We start from the raw sequence: 20604 nt of genomic DNA, 5'->3' as shown, positions 1-20604 counted from the left end.
GTTGTCATTTTTTTAACAAGTCAAGTCTCTTATTCTTGTAATTAGCATTCTGTCATCCGGTCTGCTTAGAACACTGCACAGCTACATCTTTATCCAATGCATGTACTGCATCCTTTATCTAATATACAGCATGAGTCATGATCACTTGAACAATGCTATTGAAATGCAATATGAAAAAATACCATACAAACTATAAAAATCGATATAGACTAATGGTAGGCTTGCAGGAAAACATTATTAGGCATGCAATAATAACCATACACTATTTTATAGTAACAAGTTACAAGTACAACCATATAATTATAATTATACTGGGACGCTAACTAATGACCTCGGAGATGCTCACAAGTCAAGTCTTTAGTCACTGTGTGCGACTAAAGTGTTCAAGTCCCCATCACTGTTTTGTTGTCATATATATTCAAATCCTCGACTTTGTTTACTAGGAAGTGGGCAAACCAGCTGGAATCTGCATGATTAAATATTTATGGATTTAGCATTTGGCAGCTAAATGCATTGCCATCCACTGGAGATCTGCTGTTTTGCCAACTCTGTCAAGCTGGAGCTCTCAAATGATTTAACACTTGATAAGGTCTATGACATCAAAGGGAAACGATTTTCACATTCAATTAGATTTCTGGAAACTACTAGGAAACTAGATAAAAAAAATAAATGATCAGGCATTGTGTTAGTTTTAGTGGGGGGGAAGGAGGAAAGAGGCACTGAAAAGAGGGAAGAAGTTGAAACAAGAGTGCTAAAAGAGTGTAAACCAGGCAGGTAGAGAGAGCGAGAGAGCGAGAGAGCGAGAGAGAGAGAGAGAGAGAGAGAGAGAGAGAGGGAGAGAGAGGTCTGCGCAGGGAGACGTCTGGAAAACAGCATCTTTCCCCTCCACTCTGCTCCTCCCCTCTTTTCTCTCGGCATCTCTCCCACGCTCCAGAGCTCAGCCTTCAGCTCCCCGGATCCTCCCCAAATTCTCTCCCGAGGTACAGCCTGTTTTTGTGTGTGAAAGTGTGTGAGCGTGTATACATGTGCATTGAAGCTTGCGCGCGTGTGTGCGCGAGTACTTGACGCCGTGCTCAGTTCTCTCTCTCTCTCTCTCTCTCTTTTTTTTTCTCTCTCTCTCTCTCTCTCTCTCTGCAGCTGAGGTGGGCGCGTGGAGCCTCTGACCCTCTCTCGCCCACTCTCCTTCTCCGTCTCTCCCTCTTTGCTGCAGCTACAGGGGGCTATGGATGGACTGCGTTTACCTCCACTCATCGAGGAGGCTTTGGACTCTACAGGTCTGTGCAGCTGTTTACGATTCCGTGCAGTCGGATGTGTGTGTGATGTGTGATGTGTGATGTGTTTTTAGCACCGCGCTAACAGATCAACATCAGCGAGAAAAGGTAGTAGAGGGGTTGATGCTGATCTCTGCTGAGGAAGCGTGTTGTTACTCCTGAAGTGAGGGATGGGGTGGTGAACTGAGGAGGCGGAGGAGATGAGGGGATGAGGAGAGCTGGTCAGGTGGTAGGAAGCGGGAGGAGGGGGTCTTTATTAGGAGCTGTGGTGGAGCTGACAGGCTTCACTCTCGGCTGTGGCTTCTGTGGACGTTTGATGGAGGCGACATGCTGCCAGGTAATATATGACTGGCAACTAGAAGCAGGAAATAACGGAGCCATTAGTTAGCTAGCTGTGCTGCACATGTTATTCTGAGGACGATTAAGAATTGATGCAATGTGGAGTCATACAGAGATGACTGTTATTTTAGTTTCAACTATTGCTTTCAGCTCTCACATTGATTATTGTGCTTACTCACTTTGCATATAATGGTTGTGTGTTGAACAGCCCCTGTTGAGATTGTTTGGTGACTTTATGGCACTGAATGTGGGTCTATGATTATTTGGCATGTCACATTTTCACATAATCAGTTCTGTGTATTAACATGGTTTCAGGGAGGAATGTGTGGAATGTTGTCTGGTGTCTGTGTGTCCCAACAAGGGAGAAGAGTGTGTTTCCTTCATGTTTTGAATGGGCACGCAGACAGAACTGCTCTCAGTGGGACGCTGGGAGGAGGATGTTTATTGGTGCGCAGGGGCTCGGAGAGAACCACAGGTCAACAGCCCTTCGACCGGCCGGACAGGTTGCTTCCTTTTCCTGTACTGTCCCAAAGTTGAACTCTCAATAACAAGTATTTGGCGGCGCCCCCCCCCTTAAACCACTTTTGTTCTCAGTGGTAATTTCCTTTATTACATGTATTATGCTGAAGCTTGCATATTGACCATCATAACATGGATCTGGTCTCAGGAGACAATTCTTCCTCCCTAACAAGCTTGTTCCTGTTATATTAACTCTGGAGACCTATTTTATTTCATCGCAGTCTGAGAAGTGCTTTTAAAGCTGGAAGCGTGTCGTGATGGCGAGGGTCTGGTTTAATGTAGCGTGAATCCTGATCATAAAAAGAATAGACATACAGCAAGATTTAGTAGTATTAACTTGTATCTCTTTGAATCCAGTCGTGGGTTTAAACTGATTAAACTGCATATATTCTGTCCTGGCTGAGGTCAGTTAGCTAAACATTAGTATGGGTTCTTAAAAAAAGGTGACTTTGCACTAAACAGAATCATTTGAGGCTTTTATTGTGAATGCTTTTTTTCTCTAAAATCACTTGCCAATTCTACAGGTTATACGCTCTCACACAGACATCAGTAAACAGAGGCCGTTTTTGACAATTGCAAGCTGTCTGTGTGTCTTCCAACCATCCGCCACCATATTGTTCCTCCCACTTGCACGAGTCGCGAGCCATATCTCTCTCCATATCTCTCTCCATATCTCTCTCCATATCTCTCTCAGCTTTCCCACTCAATATATCATCCCCCTCTTTCAAACGCAATCCTCTGCTCTCTTTAGCGCCCACACACACACACACACACACACACACACACACACACACACACACACACACACACACACACACACACACACACACACACACATGCATAGAAACACAAACCGTTGCACCTGCCAGTGCCTGGGCCCACGCAGCATTTCTCTCCTGTCCTGCTTTTCCTCCAGTGTCGTGCCCTCACGTTGTGAGATTCACATCAGCTGTGTTATTCCCAAAGGCTACACAAACAGGATTTCTCTCAGCTCTCTGGAACTAATAAATAGCAACGTTGCTGCTGTAGACAAACTTTGTAGATCTGGGAGCTGCAGAGACCTCTGAGAAAAACAACAGTGTGAGATTCTAACATCAGTGTTTAATATGGCCTGTCAAATGAAAACAAATATTGCATGTTTTTCCACCCTCAGGCATCCCATCATCCCCCTCAACCTCTGCACCACCGTATCCCCGTTTCCCCCCCATAAGACTCTAGGGCTTTTTAAAGCTCTCTCTTTTTAAAGCTGGCGTTCAAGGCACTCTGCAGGCCCCTAACCAAATTGAGCCACATGTTATTGTATTCTCTCTTGGTTGCATAATGGGTAAAAATCCCCAAACTGACTAGAGAAGGTTCACAAACTCATGTGGCTCCTTCCTGCGGGTTATTCTGTGGATTTCTAAAAACGTTGCTTCTCCCTCGCAGAAATCATCAGCGCTGTCAACCTATTATTAGGGTGCATTCTCTCTCCCTTTGGGTCTTCATCCCGTTCAGATTTGGCTGCTACTCCCTCTTCCCTCTGTGCTTTAAGTGATGTGAAACCTTCCACGGAGATTGCTTTCAGGTGGGAGGCGCTGATTTGTGTGATCAAATGGATTGTTACCACATCACTTGTTTTCATGCTTTGTTTTCTGCCTCCATTCACACCTGAACGGAATAACTACGCAACCAGCACATGTACACACAAACACCAACACAGCCACACAACTACTTAAAAAGCATCTTTTCTGAATCAACCACGACGACACAGATTGTGTGCACGCTCATCTAATGAGGCTAAATTATACTCATTCTACAATGTATCTCTATTCAGTTGACCCACTTTCTCTTATCTCACTTAGAAAGTGCAAACATGGATTTTCCATTTAAATAACAGAGCGGCTCATTAAGTCAGCCCAACTCTTCGGTTCTCATGATTCCTGTCTTTTTTCTTGTTGCTGTTCTTCATCAGTTTTCAGGCTCAAAGTACTGCGAGAGAGAAAGAGATGACCTCGCATTAACCTCACGAGATCTCCTACCCTGTAGCTCGCTCCTCGTCTCAAGTGGTTGAGTCTCACGCCGTTTGAAGTCAGAAAACCTAATTTAATGCTTCGCCATATGGGCTTCACGTACGACACCTGATAAAATCACTCCGGGCTGCTCTGTGGTGAAAAGCAAAAAGCAGACGGAAAGATTTATATGCTTAGTAAAAGCTTTATCGCCATGGTGACTTTCCACATGCTGAAGCCCTGGGTTGTTGGTGTGAAGAGGTCACCATGGACATGAAATAATGTGCAGCTTCACCTGAGTCCTTCTACGTCATTTCAGGAGGAAGAGAGCAGCTCGAGGGCCCCCAGGCACTTCAGAACTCCTCCTTCTTCGCAACTCTTTCATTGTCTTCTCCTCCTTCCCTCTTTTGCTCTCTCGCAGTCTCTCCGTCTTTTCTGACTCTCCCTCCCTGCCGTGAATTATGTGTTGCTGAGGAAGTGGGCCAGTTTCAGGGGAACAGCTACAACATCAGTGCTGGGCTGGCTTCAAAGCTGGGGTAGAGGGGGTGCATTATGCATGGCCTCCTACACAGCTGCCGAGATCCACGGCATATGCAAACCTTTGTGATCATATATATGAATATAAACTAACCAGAAGTGGGCCGAAGAGATCATGCAACATAATGAACCACAAGCCTGCATGTCACTGTAGTGTATTCACACACACAGGTATGGTCAAGCGAATAATGTATGCATATTCATTTACATTTTATAATAAATTATACAAATTCTGTACACATAAACAAGTAACACCTCCAGAACCACCTGTCTCCCCAATCCCATTGTCACGCTTGGCTCAGCACAAGACAAGTATCTCACCACACCTGTCGACAGCCTCCAGCTCCGCTTTCAGTGGGCCGTTATTTCTTTTCACAGCTGATTTGACTCCAGATGTTCCTCTCAATACAGTGAAATCAGATATTAAATGTACTACATTGAGAAGTTCACATTCTAAATCCTCTAGCACCTGATTACAGAAAGCAATATGGAAATAAAGATTTTAGAAATGCGTTAAGGTACGAATGACAACTCCTTTTGTTGACATTTCTTGTTCAGTAAATTGCTATCTACTATATCACACTGTCATATTTTTTTTTGCTGCATATATAATATGCAGAAGTATCAGTGAAACTGCAGCGTTTTATGAAGAAAGGCTTGCCTGTGGTGCCAGGTAGAAGCAGCTCTGCCCCACATAAACGCCTCTGCTATTCCTCTGTCTGCTACAATCCTCACTCTGCTCCTCAATTTTCAAAGTCCAAATTTCATTACACTCCTCACTCCATCGCTGAACACTAAATCAGACGCAAAAACAAAGGGCTTGTGTTGCCACATTAATTGCTCACATTTAATCTCAGACAGCTATTCTGAGATGCTGACAAAGAACAGTCAGTCTTGCTTGTTGTCTCCTCTCTAAAGTGGCGCAATGTTTGCGGTGACATGCTCAATGTGTTTTGCTGCAATGTGATTACAAAGGAATGTGCTGTGGCTAGATAAAGCTGTAACACGGCTCCCGAGAGGACTCTCCTGCCCGGCCCTGCTCTTGTATGCAAGCAGCGTCCATGTCTAATGCAGGCCCTGCGTGACTAAAGATGGCTGAGCCAAGTATGCGGTGAAGTGATCACAGGTGTCACTGCAGCTGATTCTTCTGCACAATGCATTTGACATTCGCTCACAAGGTGAGGTGATAACACTTCCTTCAGGACTGAAAGGATGAACAAGCTGGTGGGAATAGCTGGCAGGCAGACTTATGGGAACACTGAACCGATATTTTTTTTCTTTTTTTAATAGAGTTGGGGATGGACATGGCATAGAGGTTAATTGCTTTGCAAAGATGTCGCCAAAGGATAGTTGAAGATAATTGAGAGGGATTTTGAGAGATCTTTCCAGAGATCTTACACATTAATCAACAACATGGACAGAAAGTGTGAACAAAAGAGTGTGTACAAAACGTAATTCTTGCCGTAATCTACATCACAGTTGGTTGAGCTTAAAGCTCTCAGTTATCACAATCCAATCCTGAAGGATTCGGATGTAAGTGACATTCATTGGGGGGCCTTTTGTCTCTTGATAGCCTTTAGTTGCCTCTGGTAGCTCCGGCTCTCTCCCTGCCACACAGCTTCCTCCAGCTCTCTTCTTTATGACTAGCTCATTACGCCAACATCAAAGTTTAATGACAAAATCGCCCAGCGCTCATGAAACCTCTCACATGCCTCTCAGGGGTTGCATTGTTTAAATTAACATTATTATGAGACATGAAGAAAGCGAACCGCTGCTAATGTCGTACAGATATAATAAGTATATGCTGCAACTGCTTAGTTGTGATGGAAAGAGTTACATCTAGTTAGAGGAACAACAAGGCAGAGAAATAATTACCACAAGAGATGGAGGCATCCCCTGAGCTAAGATTACACCGCTGAGCATCACTCCTAATTAGGTAGATCTTTAGTTAATACTTTACTGCGTCCCCTGCTGCACTATCTTCTCGTCACATCTGCCCATTCTCGTCTCTCTGCAAACACCGTTCCCCTCTCCCGTCTCAAACTGCTTTCTGAGCACAAACAGCAATTTTGAGGCACTCTGAGATCTCGAGGCAACTCCGAGATCACTCAAACATGAATGCGTGATGCTACACATCAATTTATTTCTGAGATTGGACTTGACCCCGCAGGGCGTGTTATTAAGAGAGAAATGCAGGCCGGTCTGTGATGTAAGCCGAATTTCCAGGAATGAGGCAGTAACTGATGCACAAGCGATCTTTTAACCTCAAACTCCACCTGGGAACAGACTAACAGTGTGGATATAATCTTTTAGCTCAGCTCTTTCCTGCCTGTCAGCGAATCTCATCTGAATAATGGGAAAAGCTTTTTCTTAGTCAAATGGGAATTTACCGTCATGGTGCCCTTCCTTCTAGTTCTCTAACCCGCTCTGCATTCGTCTTTGCAGAATTAACACCAGGCGGTTCGCATCAAATCAAATGTTTTAGTATCATATTAAATTATTCATTGTATACAATGTCTCATTGGGCTTTACAGACCCACAACCACAACAGCTCAGTCCAGGCTGTCTGCAAGGACGAAGAAAACCAACACTAAAAAGCGAACGCAAAATGTAACGTGACACAGTGTAGGACCAGAGAGAGACGTGTGTTTGTCACATCTCTTACTATGAGCAGTAGCTCGGGTTATTATGGACTTGGAGGTGCATTGCTGAGGGGTGAGTCATAGTGATTGCTACAGCATACAGGCCCACCTCCCCCCTTCTCTCTCCGCATTGTGTCAGCTAACTCACTCCACCTACTGGTCAGACATTTAAATTCAATAGACGAATGTGAAACACATGTGACTTAACATTGTAATTAATTGTCAGCTCTAATCTCATATGAGGGCTATCAGTCATTTTGTATATTTAAATCAGTGTTACATTGAGGTAGATGAGTGGAATAGATGTTGGTGTTCAAATAACTCAATGCCGCTTCAATCACAAGATGGTGCTGTTGATTCAAAAGAAAGCGCAGTCTCTGCTGCGTTTAGAGCTGATGACAGAGAGCTGATGACAGAGAGGCCTGTGAATCTCCTCTCCTCTCCTTCACTCTCTCCACTCAGCAGGCATCCCTTTCTAATACCACGGTCCTTTTTTTCACCAGATGACCCGTGCGATCTGAAAGCAGAGTGCAGCCCCACCATGGACAGCAACATCACAGCGAAGGAGAGAGGCGTGCTGGAGGAGAACAACGAGAAAGAGGAGATGGACCAGGAGAGAGCTCAGAAGGAAGAGGGGGAAGAGAGGAAGCTGAAGGAGGAGGAAGGCGAGGAGAAGATGAAGAACGAGCAGGAGCCGCTGACAGAGGAGCAGGAGCTGGAGGAGCTGAGGGCCCAGGTGCTGGAGCTGCTGCTGGAGCTGGACGACGCCAGAGAGATCTCCAACCAACACCAGGAGACTTTCCACGAGCTGCAAGGTGAGACTTGCAGCTTTGGAAATAACTGTATATCCTTTATTTATAATGTAATACCTTTAATAATTAATCTCCCTTTTATTCAACAGTCATGTGACCTGAAATCAAAATTGATGGAACCAAATGCAAACATCTTCCACACACCCTAAATCCTGTCATCATGGGAACATTTTCTTTCCTGTGTGACTATTAGTTAACAATATTTTACTCACCATCTCAGATTTGTGATATGGGAAAAAAATAAAAATAAATCACAGCTATCAGGGCAAGGAGCCAAAGAAGCTAAAGCTTTCCCAGAAACTTAAAAAGAAATCCTCTAAAATACTTAGTATACAGAGACTTGCTCGTGATCTAATTGAAATGCTTGATGGGCCTCATTTCACTGCATCTGATCTATATTGATTGTGCATTTGCATTTCTTGAGTCACAGTTTCTCAAATCTCTACATTCGAGGTGGTGGGTGAAAAGTTATGTAGACCAATAAACAAAGTGGACAAAATGTGAGAATCAGATCCAGATTACTGTAAAAGCAGAGTGGGGGTTTCTGGCATAATTTATACTGCCAAGGTGCACGGAGGCTTATTGATTAAACCTCGACCATAAATAAGACAACACATCATTTCTATGTCAAATGTGATCAAACACATGCAACATTTGAATAACTCATCTAATAATTTGCTCACAATGAACACAAATATAAAGGCCCCCCAAAAAAAGAAGAAGCTTTTTTACAAAAACAACACCACAGAAAGTCAAACTAAAAAATAATAATAAAAGTAAAATGACAGTGCAGCGGTAAAATAAAAAGAAGAACTAATGTAAAAGCCGTGGATGGTTTTGGATCTCTTCTGGTCTAACCTTCACCTCATCCACATCAAAAGCAATGTCTCCATGTTTGAAAGTCCTCATGAAAGAGGTGACCTTACCTGAGGTCTGTTTGTAGTGCGGAGGCTCAGACTGATTCAATTTGTGGAAGTGTTTTCATGTCTGTGTGTGTGTGTGTGTGTGTGTGAGAGAGAGAGAGTACCCGTTATATTGTTGTGCACACAAAGAGTACTCAAAGTTCTCAAGCTCTGATTTCCAAGAAGTCTAATTGTTTACAGGTGTTTTCTGATCGTGGGTTCCGGGTGCAGGTGATTGATAAATGATTGTGTTGTTTCAGTGGCAGTTTTAACCTAACTACACAAATTATTATTATTTTTTGAACAATGTGTCAAATGTAGATAATCATAGTTACTTGCAAAAAACCTTTTTTTAATTTCAAACTTGGTGTTATTTGCTTATAGTTTAGCAAACCAAGTCAATAAATGAGGCCTTGTGGTCTTAATAATTATGCCACAAGTACCAGTTTTTGTGTACAACTCAATATCAACATACATATAAACTTCAGTTATGTTGTAAATTGTCATGACTGGAAGACCTCCACCTTAAATTTGCGATTTCTTTGCACACAGCCCCAGAAGAAAACCCTGTCCTCTCTCTGGACAGCTTAACTCTCCACCAGAGATCACAATCCAGTTGAACATGTAGAAACGTAAATGTTTATATGCGGTCACTGACACAGTTCCTCGTCATGGGCGCTAAATGGAGCATCACTTCATAGCTTAGAAATGATGAGCTTACCGTTCAGGGACACCAGCAATGAGTAAGGCCTTGGGTATGGTGCTACAGTGAACTCAGTGTGTGTGTGTGTGTGTGTTTGTGTATTGATGAGTGTGTGTTTATGACTGTGTGTCACACTAAAAGACATGGCGTGGTGAGCTCAGATGTTTGTCTGGCAGCGGCAGAGGCATTCCTCAGACAACTGCGTGCATGCTGAGGGAAGCTTCCAGACTGGGTGTTCTAAACCACAACGAGAAATCTCTTTTGGTCGACTCCAACTGGGAACAGTCAGCTGTTCGTGCTGCTGGCAGCTGTTGGAGGGGGGATGAGGGTCCTGACATGGTCAGAGAAAGAAGTCAGGGAAATGATTATCATTATGATCATTATTAATACAATCAGCTAATTCTATTTGGTCTCTTGTCTCTTTTTGTGTGAAGGTATATTGTAATCTCATCTTATTCGTGTATATATATTGGGTAATTATAAAATTGATAAACCAACAAATCTTTTACTAATCATGGCTTATGTTGTATTGTAACGCGCAGGCAACACACAGAACTGCTTGTGTCATTCAGTCATGCCTCAAGGTTGAACCGCTTATCCAGTTGTCATCTTTCTATTGGCCTGCTGAACTGACATTTCCTCTTATCTCTCTACCCACTCCCCTCTCCTCCTCTCCTCCTCTCCTCCTCTCCTCGCCACCAGGTCTGTTGGAGGATGAGCGTCTGGCAAGCGCCCATCAAGCTGAAGCCTTCACACGACAGATCCAGAATCTACAAGGTATCGACATCATAGAACGCTCCGAAGTGAACACAGACAATAACTAACGGTGTTCCCCGGAAACAGGAAGAATCAATAAAAAAATTAAATCGGCCTTTACATTGATCACGTTTGTCGATAGAAAGGTGAATGCTGATTTTACTCCGTACGCTGCCAGTGAAGAACAATTTGTTTGCATTAATCAACAGGACCGCCATCTTCTTTGTCACTGTATTGTCTCAGACAGAAAGTGCTTCATAAGTATGTTGGGATGTGACAAAAAACGTTAAATGCTTGCAATCAGTTGGCTTATTAATTCAGGGGCATTTATTTTTTGGGACCATTTTTTAAAATTACACTGTACGTAAAAAAATCATTCCCACGGAGACACAATTATCCCTCAGAAATCCTTATTGAGACTAAAACTCAATAATGATGATCAATAAAACGCACCTCAGAACCAACACTATACTAAAAAAACAAGGATAATGGCTCTGAGTAAGAAAAAAGACAGAAAGGAAACAATATCCTTAGAGAAAAAGAGACAAATGAAAAAAGAAAAAGGAGGAGCTGAGCATAGTTTTCAGAGTTATGACTATTTTTCAGTCAGTTGGGGAACTGCCAAACTATTTCATGAAGCATCTGCATGCAAGAATTATGTCGGAACTGTTTAATTGAGCAATTACTGGTTTTATTGCCATTACCTTTTATTATTTCTCTTGTTGTTTTTGTGAGAGGTAGAGAATATTTTCCTGAAAATTCTAAGCTAACAATCTGAATCTGACCCTCTAGAACAAGGTCTGTTACCATCAGTTACATCAGCTCCTCTTTCAAACAGTGCGCACACACACACACACAGACACACACACACACACACACACACACACGCACACACACACACACCACCCACCCACACAAACATTTGCAGCACGACTGATGCAAAAACCTCAGGTAAGCTCAACACACACACACACACACACACGCACACACACACACACAAAACACACACACACACACACATACAAAGACACACACACATACACTGCAGTCTCACCCACTCGTCCCCCTTAAAGAACACATTGTCCTCCTCTCCCCGCAGCCCAGCTGCGTTCTGTTCAGGAGGAGATGGACAGCCTGGAGGAGGAGAAGGAGAGCGAGCTGGCCGAGGCCCAGGAGGAGCTTCGTGTCGCTCATGAGGAGGTGATCCTGCTCCAACAGGCGGCAGAGGAGGCGGCGGCGGAAAGGGAGAACGACATCGCCACGCTGCAGGAGGAGCTGTGCCGCCGGCGGGTCGAGCTGCAGCACCTCAGCGAGGAGACCCAGGAGTACGAGCTGGAGATCACCACGCTGAGGGCCGAGATCAGCATGAAGAGCCAACGCAGGGAGGCCGAGAGGAGAGAGGGTGAGGGACCAGGAGAGTCGTGATAGAAGGAAAAGACACGGAGAAGATGGGTGTGGATGGACGCTGGGGAGGAAAGATGAAATGATGTAGGCCTGTTGCTTTATTGCAGTTGGCCGACATAAAACACGAGAAGTCTCGGTGGTACACTTCACATCTTGTGTAAACAGCCATCATGCCCTTAGCCCATGATCAGTCTTTGTGGCTGATATTATGAAAACATAGCACAATGTTATGGATGTTCTTATTCCATGCTCACATTAGGTTAGCGTCCCACAGTCATGCACATACATCATTTGTGGGGTTTAATAAATAATACAAATTACAAATTTGGACACTGAGTGCTGCAAGGGGAGTGGTGTGTGCAGATGTGTGTGTGTGTGTGTGTGTGTGTGCAGATGTGTATGTGTGTGTGTGCATTTAGGATACCAGGGACATGAAGTCATAAGGGGGAGGGACACACACTTCTAACACATGATATCATCGCTGGGCTCCGCAGCTGAGCCTCGGGTGGGACCAAGGGAGGGGAGTTCATATTATATAATTGTCGGGCTCTTTCATGAAAAGAAACCATCAACCTAAATGTATTTCATATGCAAGTACAATCTGACTCACAGTTGCCATTTATTTTAAAGAAATAGCTAGATATTTTGACCAAGCTTGTTGGAGTCTAGCAACTGGTCCCAACCAAGAAATAGCACTTAAAAGTAAAAAATGTGTTGTGTAAGGATTAATCAAACAAGATCAGTGAGCATTAGAGCCATGCTAGCTGTTAACCCCCATGTCCAGTCTCTATGTTAAGCTAAGCTAGCCAGCTGCTGGTGCTAGCTTCATATTTAACAGATGGACTCGAGAGTCAAGAAAAGCGCAAACTCAAGCTATTCCTGAAATCTATTCCCTACATGTCACAATGATGTTAAAGCCTCAGTCGGTGACATTAAAGATGAGCTCAACTGACCTCTTCCTCTCTGACCTTCCTCGTCCTGTCAGGTGACATGGACCTGCTGAAGGAGGAGTGCCGTACGCTGAGGGAGGAGTGTCAGACCCTGAAGGAGGACAACAGACGTGTCTCTGAGAGGCTGCAGCTGCTGCAGAGACAGAGGACATGGTGAGAGGTCAATGACTGCTCACTCATCAGCTGTGCTTACTGGTTCAGCTGGAGGGGATACCCTCCGGAGTACAACTCGAACCACAGACTTTCACGTCATGTCTCATTTAGAAAAGACTACTGGGGCCACCTGTTTAATCACTTAACAACATCTTGCGAGGGATTACACATACATTTATTAATCGCTAAGTAGACTGACAGAGAATTAATCAAAGGCAATTGTGAGATCGAAAATTAATTCTTGACGTTGAAAAAACGTTAAGCCGCTAAAACCCACTTAGGCAGTGCTCTTTCATCAGTGTTTGCATATTTGGGATTTGTTCTTTGGTAAGAGCACACACAGGTTAAAGAGCACGCTTACACACATTTTTGAGTGCTGATACGTTTGTTCTGCGCTTTCATCAAATCTACAGTTGTATAATGGCCTCTCATTGCATTTAAATTACAATACTAGGTTGACTAAATGAGTAAAAGCATCCTTCGCATTTTTTGTTTAGTTTTATTTTACTTTATTACCACTGGCGCTACTAAATACAACAACTTGTAGCGCCTCCACTTCAGGTAATTTTTTTACCTTTGGAGTTTGGCACCCCGCCTTCTTTAAACTTTCGTTTCGGCATTCTTGACTACATTATTTCACACGGCCCTGCAGTCTCATGCCCTTTCATGGGTATTGGCAGGGCGTTTACCTTTTGTAATTAGGATCAACTGGCATTTGTTTTTCATTTACGCTGAGTGGGATTCCTTATTATAAGAACAAGGGTGCAAAAAAACGCATTATGAGTCTGATGTAGACGTTTCTTTGGATCTTTTTCAAGAACAAATATAAATAAAACATAGGAAGATATTAATGATTGAGGCCCAATCTCCACACAGGATCTATTTAGTAGCTGTTATGTTTTTTTTCTTCCTCAGCAGATGGGGAACTGGGCATACTCCACCTGTTGAGGAAGATCTTGTGATACATCGAATGCAAAAGCCAAGTTTATTTATAGAACAGAAGCTACACAGTGCTTTATAGGAAGAAGAGAAGGGAAAAGAAGACAATACGTACTAAACTGAGAAATAACTTACAAAGTATAACATTCCTGAGAAGTCCCGACAGCATAAGCACGATGGCCATAAGAGTTACTGGACCATGTGGTGGGACAACAATTTAAAATGATGAATAATCTAATTGAATTAATCAAGCAAAAATGCCAAACATTGTTACATAGTTCCAAGCTTTTCTCTGTTTTGCATCTTTTTGAATTTAATAACAATACAAGAGTTTTGGACTGTTGGTCAGACAAAACAAGCAATTATACTGTGATGGGCCCTTTTCATTATTTTCTGACATTTTATAAACTAAACAATTAACTGACAATAAAAAAAACCTAATCATTTGATTAGTCAAATTGAACATAATCTTCTTGTCCTATTACAAGGATGGCTAGATACATTTATCGGCATGTCTGTAACAGAAAGACAAATAATAGAAAAACTGTCTTCATCAGATATCAGACTAAGTGTGCGCCAGCAAAGCTCTGCATGCATCAAGCTCTCTGGCTATCACATCAAATAGAATAACAACCACATTCAGCCTTTGATTGTGGAGATTATCAGCCCATTTCTGAGCTTTTAGCTATTTCATCTGAAAAGAGAAAGTTAATACTGTATTTTCCACCACCACTCCTTTCGTCCAGCTCCAGCGTCTACCTGTCACTGAAAGAGGAAGACGCAGAGGAGGGCACAGAGGGGAAGGATATGGAGACCGGCTCGGATGAGGTCATGACGGAGAGTTATATGACAATGGCCAAGTCTGGGAACTGTCGCCTGGTGGACGCCTCCATCCAGAAGAATATTTCATTTGATGGGAAGTCCGTGGCACCAACCGGCTGGAACGGAGGCATCGGGGAGATTTTCTCCCTGAGGGAGCAGCTCAAACAGGCAGAGGACAAGGCCTCACAGGTTCAGAGTCAGGTATGACGCATAATAGTGGCTACGGCATGCAATGTGAGTTTCCTAGAAATATGAATAAAACCTGGGCAGATTTGGCAAATTGAATTCAATCAGATATACTAAAACTTGTTTCAATAAATGCTATCAGTCCGTCTAGTGCCGAGAATGACCTCTTGTGTCCTCCAGTGTAACGGTCTGAAGGTGGAGCTGCAGGAGCTGCAGGTACTGTATGACAGCAGTCAGAGGGAGAGAGCAGAGCTGGAGGAGGAGCTGCAGCGCTGCAAGGCAGAGCTGGAGAAGCTGTCAGGGGGGGCTCAGGTGAGGGACACACATGAATAATACAGTAATATACAGTTGCATCCAGAAGAAGGGAAAGTGGTGTGATTAATGTAGGTTTGTGCAGTTTGCTTTGCATTCCCCACTTTAGATTCCAAAAGCATCTGTAGAGCTGGTTGTCTCTCAATTCTTTTTTTTTCAAAATGAATGTGAACTTGTCCTAGAAGTGGTTTTAAGAATTCTCGGCTATCATTACGACAAGGTTAAAGACACTTTTTTCCCACTCACACTGTCAACTAACACATAACACGCCTCGCATCACACTATATCCTGTGTCTGTTGAGCCCACTTTCTCTGTGTGTCATACTGTAGCAATATATGTTTGGATATGAACTGACCTGGCCTGTCAGCCCATATCTATTGTGTGCTTTGCGCTGGGAAACCTTCCCTACCACTTTTTCTGTGTTCCAACTTCTCTGTGACAGCAATTATTTTATACTGTTGTTGGACTAAAACACAAAATCTGGTAAAGAATATTCAGGCCAAGAATGCCCATTGCTCTTGTTCTATAGAGAAGAAGTACTAAAAAGGACCTGTAGCTTTTTGTGATGTGTAATTTCTACCTTAAGGCTCCCATCTCTTCATTTCAATAAGGTGCTGTGTGAACGTCAACTTGGATACACTAATTTTGCATGATAAATGTTTGAAAGCATGAATAGTTTTAATGTGTTTTTAGGTTCTCACGGGAAAATCCAAAAGGCAAGGAGCTAAAGTACCAAATTAATTTGTCTTTAATGTCGTTGTCCTCTGGGTTTGAATTTTCGACAACGCAGTTTGTGTACGCAGCAGTGTGACGCTTGAATGCACCAACCAGAGGACAATCTGTGGATTTAACTGACTCAATCTTCTGCAAGTTGATGTTCACACAGTCGTAAAAGGAATGAAAGGATTGAATACCAATGACTACCTCAAAGGAAAGAAAATACGCATCCAAAAAAAGACAAAAAAGACAAATCTATTGGCTGGAAGCCATTCAAAGCTGTGTACTGTAAAACGGCCCTTTGATGTAGTGAGAAACAAACAGGGCTAAACCTCTGTGTTTTGTCTACAACAGCCGTGATGAGATGTCTGCGTTGTGTCAAACTGTCTACCCGTGCCTGTCTCTGATGCTGTCCTTGTCCTCTGAATGTCCATGACCTCTCTGCCTGTACGATAACAAATTTAGCAAAACATCAAAAACAAACTATGAGGATATAGAGACAAAAAAATACCACCATATGCAAGTCCCATCAATCATGTCTTTCTTTCTTTGTCACCATAACATCACACGCAGCCAATAAATGCCACACAGGACTGCTCACACATACTCAAGTCGAGTTGATGTGTATGTCACCTTAAAGTTATGCTTTGTTTATTTAACAGGAAATGTAAATCACTCCATCACAACCTTTCCCCTTATTTCACAGCCATAAACCATGTCACACTTTTCTTTTAGTGAATTGTAGTAGTGGTCCATTTGTGTTGTTGTCACACCCTGTTTTTTATCTGTGTTTTTATCCGTTAGGTACTTTAATCCATCCGTTCATTCATTTCCTTTCATTCCCATGGTCCTTGTGTTGTTTTTATTCCCTCCTCAGAGATTCATCCATCCGTCTGAGCACCCTATTCTCTCCATCCCCTTCATAGGAATGATTGTAATATTGGCTGTGGTCTGGTGCTGGTTGTCGGAGCTGGTGTCCCAGAGGGCAAGGTATGGGAGGAGCTTATCTCTATCTGATGCATAATGCTATATATGGTTCTTAAACACTCATTCAAGAGTCAGTTCACCTAAATTACATAACATTTTCTCACATCCCGTTTCTAGCAATGCAAATAGTTTGGGTCATATTTGCTCAGATTTTCAGATTATTGTCTTCCCCCGATACAATAGGTGTAATTTCCTCCAGATAATTCACAGAAACTATCAAAGGTTTTGATGTGTGTGGATTATCAGGACAATAATTTCTGAAAAGTGTTTAAAAAAAATCATCTCCGTTGTATTTGGGTGGAGGCAGACATATACCACAATTTGGTTATGGTATCTGCATGGCTCAATACTGCAAGATGTTAGGAATAAAATATGTGAACTATATAAACTTTCATATAAATTATTGATTAAGATCCATTTACAGTGATGGATGTTATGGGATGGTCTAAACTGCAGAAATGCAAAATTTGCCTGATAAAATCTACGGTGAATGTAGGTAGATAATGATATTAAACATTTATGGAAGTTGGACGTGGGACGGGTGGGCAGTTTGGCAAATTAGAGCAAAATATAACCTTGAATGGAACTGAATAAGTAATTTCCAGGAATAGTTCAACATTTTGGTAAATGTGCTTTCTTGCCAAGAGTTAGACGAGACAATTGAATTCACGAGGTGCTAAAAACCTTCTCATCTAACTGTCTGCAAGGAAGCGAATAAAATACTTTTCCTAAAATGTCAAACTATTTCTTTTAAAGCCCAATACTGGCTGATGGATAGCCCGTACTATCTCTTAACACCACTCTTTTCCTCTCTTCCCTCAGGGGAGTGAGGTAGGCTGGAACTCCATTTTGACTATCACTGCAGCCGCAGCAGTGCTACTGATGATGACGAGCTTGTTGAGAGCTCTCGTCCGATGTTGATTGGATGGGCAACAACTGCACAGGGACAGAGGTCTGCTTCAGACTAGCCCTCGTTCTTCTCCTGCCGTGTCTACAGACTGAACTGTAATTCTCTAAATGTGATAGAGCTGACAGCTGCGTGGTAGAAAAATGTATGGGAAATGATGGCGCTAATGAGAAGGTAAGGCATGCACCGGGAACCACGGAGCTCAGTCTCATTGGAGATTGAAGACGAGGATGACTTGATCTGCTGAGAGCCCACAAGAGGACTGATCCCACTCCACTAAATGTATGCTAGTGCTGTGTCACTCCTCCTCTGTGTCTGTGAATATCATTTGTTCTCTCTTTTAGCAAACAATGTGATGAAAAAAGAATTACGGTTTTAATTATTAATTATGAATGTGCACCTAATGATTCTCTATTTATTTAACCATTATTTATTTATTTGTTCGTTGCAGTATTGTTCATAGTTGTCGTGACAAACATGGAGTCTGGACATGTGATGCACTGAAATGTACACATGCCCTTTAAATGTCAATGTTTTTTTTGTGAATAAGTTGACTATTAAATGACTTGTTGCTTTCCCCCCAAATACTCAATGCAATAAATTCTACATTCTGCAAAACTGGATTAAATGTCACAAAATATCCATGAATGAACATGATCCTACCATTACCTCCTGCCTCTGTAGCTGACCCACACATGGAATATGTAAGCACCCATGATATGCTATTGCAATGAGAACACCTGCCATTCTTAGCATAGCTTGTGAGGCTTATGTTTAACCCTCGGTTTGCTCTTCTTCACAGTGTGCAGGCTACAATGAATTGTCTCGTGTCTGTCTCTGAAATCAAACAACTCCCACTTTCCTCTAATTATCAGTTGGACCACGATGCCAGAAAGTCTGTGCAGTATTTCTGATTCATCTTACCTGCCCACAGCTCACTTTGATATTCTAAAATCTCACACCCACAGCGACGCTGTTACACACACACAGTTATGGTTTGCTGAAGTTTTGGGAAAGATATCTCAGCAACTTTTGGGAGCCAATTGTAGAACGACCAAGTGATGGGATTATGTTTTATGTCTAACATTTCAGTGTGCAGAAATAAGCTTTTGTTCCTCTCCAGCAGGATTTAAATGGCTTGCGCCGTAGTATTGTTGTTTAGATTTATGGTGATCGGAGGTTGTTCCAGGTACTCAAGTGTGAGAATATTGACTGCCAGCGTTTCCTTGTTTCCCGACGACATGCTTTATGTAACAAACTGCAGATCTGATAAACACATTCGGTCACACTTATACTTACACTTATATTGAAACACTGATGCATCTGAAGTGAAGGTTCAGGGTTTAGTAGTTGTGAGGGCATTTTAGAAATTTATATGGTTCCAACATATGTAAATAGGAAGATGTCAGAAAAATATTTCGCATTAATTACAAAAAAATATATAAATGTATATGTGGAAGGATTAATGTTTACATTTGTGAAATGCTTTTTTCGTGTGAACATTTTTTAGAACTGAAAAAAGCATGTTAGAAAACATATAGAAGTTAAGTATATAATTTACGTTGATTATGTTACTTTGTATTTCATGTAAATAGTTGACAGAGTACTCTGGGAGAGATGTTTCTTAAGTCCATTTGTACTAGCTTTGTAGAAAGTGTATTCTATTTTGAAAGAGCATCGTATATTTGATAGCCAAATGATAAAATGATAGCCAAATGGTAAATGTTTATTTATGGTGACATGACGTTACTCAGAAGAATTGCTAGCATCGCTAATCATTTTCAGTACCTCTGTTTGAAGGTGGCGTATAGTCATTGCATGCATTTAGATTGCATTTGACCACTTCCTATGAGCAATATGTCTTGTTAATTTCCGAAATTAATTTGTCATTAAGCAGAACCTTGATAAGCAATGCCTGACCTGTTATGTCTGCATCTGAAAATATACTGAGGAAATGATGTGCCGCTGGACTGTTGTTACTGTCTATTACAACAATTATTAGTTTGCAACAGAAATTAGATTACCGTTGACTGCAATGGTACATATGACTCATATTATTTTCATTATTCTTCCTTATGTCATGACTATCAACGACGTCATAGTTCCACAAGCTTCTATATTGCTCAGTGCTTCTCAGCTTGTTGTTGCTTGTTGGTAGTTTTCAGTATAGTTGTGGCTATTTTGTTACCTGGAGGTCTATTTTGTACCGCAAATGACTTGAGAAAATAAATATATATCTACCCCACATGATGTCTGAGAGCTTCCTTTTCCTGGATGGTGGCCTCACCGTCGGTCACAGGGTTTAAGGTGTCACGGAGTCCCATTCATGATTTTACCAGCAGTCAATCTGAGTGAGAACGGTCTCTGCCGGGATTACATTACACGGCTTGTATGGATATTAATAACCGTCACTCCAGAGGCGTGACATAGGCTCACAGATACCTTACAGATGGCAGTGACTGGTGTGTCAACGTTGTTGACGAGGCCCATAAACTACACTCATTACTCGGTTTCCACGACTCATGGTTCTCTTAAGTTGAAGTGCGTCGAATGATCTGTGGAGGTGCAGGCCTGGTCCTGGGTTGGGACAGGTAGCTGATCCCTCACCGAGCAACCTTCTGTCACTTGGGGTTTAAGTTAAATTAGTTTCTGGAGTTTGCACATAATTCCCAACAGATTCTGATCAGGTTTCTGTCTCATTCTGTCAGAGTTGTGGCTAAGGGAAAAATGTAAAGTGCCTTAACGGTCGAAATGTCA

General features: G+C 42.4%; 1 protein-coding gene across 2 annotated transcripts; it reads left to right on the top strand.

Moving 5' to 3' along the window:
• Positions 1-1208: 1208 nt before the first annotated feature.
• ccdc136b (coiled-coil domain containing 136b) lies at positions 1209-20085 on the top strand. Of its 2 annotated transcripts, none has more exons than XR_013771054.1 (9): positions 1209-1274; positions 7800-8111; positions 10416-10490; positions 11569-11871; positions 12859-12976; positions 14662-14938; positions 15104-15235; positions 16880-16943; positions 17763-17783. XR_013771054.1 is itself a non-coding variant. In XM_079223159.1 (9 exons), exons 1-9 carry the CDS (start codon positions 1223-1225, stop codon positions 17773-17775), a joined length of 1395 nt encoding a protein of 464 aa, XP_079079285.1. In that variant the 5' UTR covers positions 1209-1222; the 3' UTR covers positions 17776-20085. The 2 variants fall into 2 exon arrangements, 1 of the variants encoding a protein (XP_079079285.1); XM_079223159.1 differs by having other exon boundaries at positions 16831-16943; positions 17763-20085.
• The last annotated feature ends 519 nt before the right edge of the window (positions 20086-20604 follow it).

Source organism: Taurulus bubalis (genome assembly GCF_910589615.1).
Source record: "Taurulus bubalis genome assembly, chromosome: 9".
Taxonomy (NCBI): domain Eukaryota; kingdom Metazoa; phylum Chordata; class Actinopteri; order Perciformes; family Cottidae; genus Taurulus; species Taurulus bubalis.
This window is presented reverse-complemented; position numbering and strand designations above follow the sequence as displayed.

Coding starts and splice junctions, on each gene's coding strand:
- ccdc136b (XM_079223159.1), top strand. CDS start 1,223: ATGGATGGACTGCGTTTACCTCCACTCATCGAGGAGGCTTTGGACTCT. Junction 10,491..11,568: donor ACAGATCCAGAATCTACAAG/GTATCGACATCA, acceptor CTCTCCCCGCAG/CCCAGCTGCGTTCTGTTCAG. Junction 12,977..14,661: donor CTGCAGAGACAGAGGACATG/GTGAGAGGTCAA, acceptor CCTTTCGTCCAG/CTCCAGCGTCTACCTGTCAC.